At 44.0% G+C, this 1249-nt stretch overlaps 1 protein-coding gene across 1 annotated transcript in view; it reads right to left on the bottom strand.

Annotated features, from left to right (window-relative positions):
* arnt2 (aryl hydrocarbon receptor nuclear translocator 2) overlaps positions 1 to 1019 on the bottom strand; it is a 32909-nt gene extending 31890 nt beyond the window's left edge. Inside the window, exon 1 of the mRNA XM_015392792.1 lies at positions 876 to 1019. Within this exon, the coding sequence (XP_015248278.1) occupies positions 876 to 985 (110 nt within the window). The 5' untranslated portion in view covers positions 986 to 1019. The remainder of the gene's footprint in view (positions 1 to 875) is intronic.
* Positions 1020 to 1249: the final 230 nt, after the last annotated feature.

Consider the following 1249-nt stretch of genomic DNA (forward strand, 5'->3'; position numbering starts at 1 on the left):
AGCACCCTGCACCACCCCTCACCACCCGGCGCTGCCCCTCACCACCCGTCAGCACCCTGCACCGCCCCCTACCACCCGTCAGCACCCTGCACCACCCCTCACCACCCGGCGCTGCCCCTCACCACCCGTCACCACCCCGCGCTGCCCATCATCACCCTGCACCGCACCTTGACTTAACGAATAAATTCTCTGGCTTCCACCTTTTATTAACGGCTGTAATTGAAGAGCTCATCGTTAGTCAGTTTAATCATGTTTAGTGAGTTCAGAAAAGCTGATTCTAGACCAACTATGAGTAGAAGTCCAACTGTTTTCTATCAAGCAGAGGAAGCAAGTAAAGGGGGTTGAAGACAAATCCTACAACTTATTTGTCTTTCATTTCACTACTAAACTTGTCTCTAAACTCGTCTGCTGTTCTAACACTCTTTAACCAGATATGCAATTATAATAAAGTGTTTTTATACATCCTTAGGAATGTAAAACAAGGTCTTATTGTATAAAGAGATATTCATCCATCCACTAATTCTATTGGATTGGTGGTTCCAAACCAAAATGGCCGAGGTGTTTGGTCTTTTTTACTGTCTGTCAGCCATCTTGGTTTCACTGACTTTTTTTTTCATTAGAATGATCAATAAATGGGATTTATCTGTATGGGATGATGCAATAGCTTCCACTAGATTGGACTATATGCATAAGTGCCCAAAATTAAAGGCATATTTATAGAAAATAACACTTTTAAACAGCTCCACACTGTAGTTAGTGATCAGAGTTCAAATCCTAGTAACATACATCCCAGCTATATCCAACATTCCTAAAACTTTCTCTACTAGTTTATTTCTATTAAAATGATTTGCTTTAATACCACTGAAGGTCCTTACCCTCCGGATCTCCTCTTCCCACCGCGGCCAGACACGGCGCCTCCCATTCTCACCTGGCTGCTCGCCACTCCTCCAGACATCGCTACTGGACCTGGCAACTCGCTCGCCATTTCTAGAAGGTTCAACAATGGAGAACAGAGGAAACCAGCAACAACATCAAACATTTATAAGACTTTTCCTTAGTTTCAACACTTTACACATCATAAGGTCTGCTAAGTTCTGTTAAAAGAAAGCAGATGAAAATGCAAGGCGAGGACGCTGTGTGTGCAGAGGAGGAAGAGTGTTTGGTCCAAAATGACCACGCTCCTTCAGGGCGTCCAACCAGCTGCAATGCAGTGTTTAACAAGCTCTTTAGAAACACTACCGCCATGTTT

This window comes from Cyprinodon variegatus, unplaced genomic scaffold (assembly GCF_000732505.1).
Source record: "Cyprinodon variegatus isolate N-32 unplaced genomic scaffold, C_variegatus-1.0 Scaffold606, whole genome shotgun sequence".
Taxonomy (NCBI): Eukaryota; Metazoa; Chordata; class Actinopteri; order Cyprinodontiformes; family Cyprinodontidae; genus Cyprinodon; species Cyprinodon variegatus.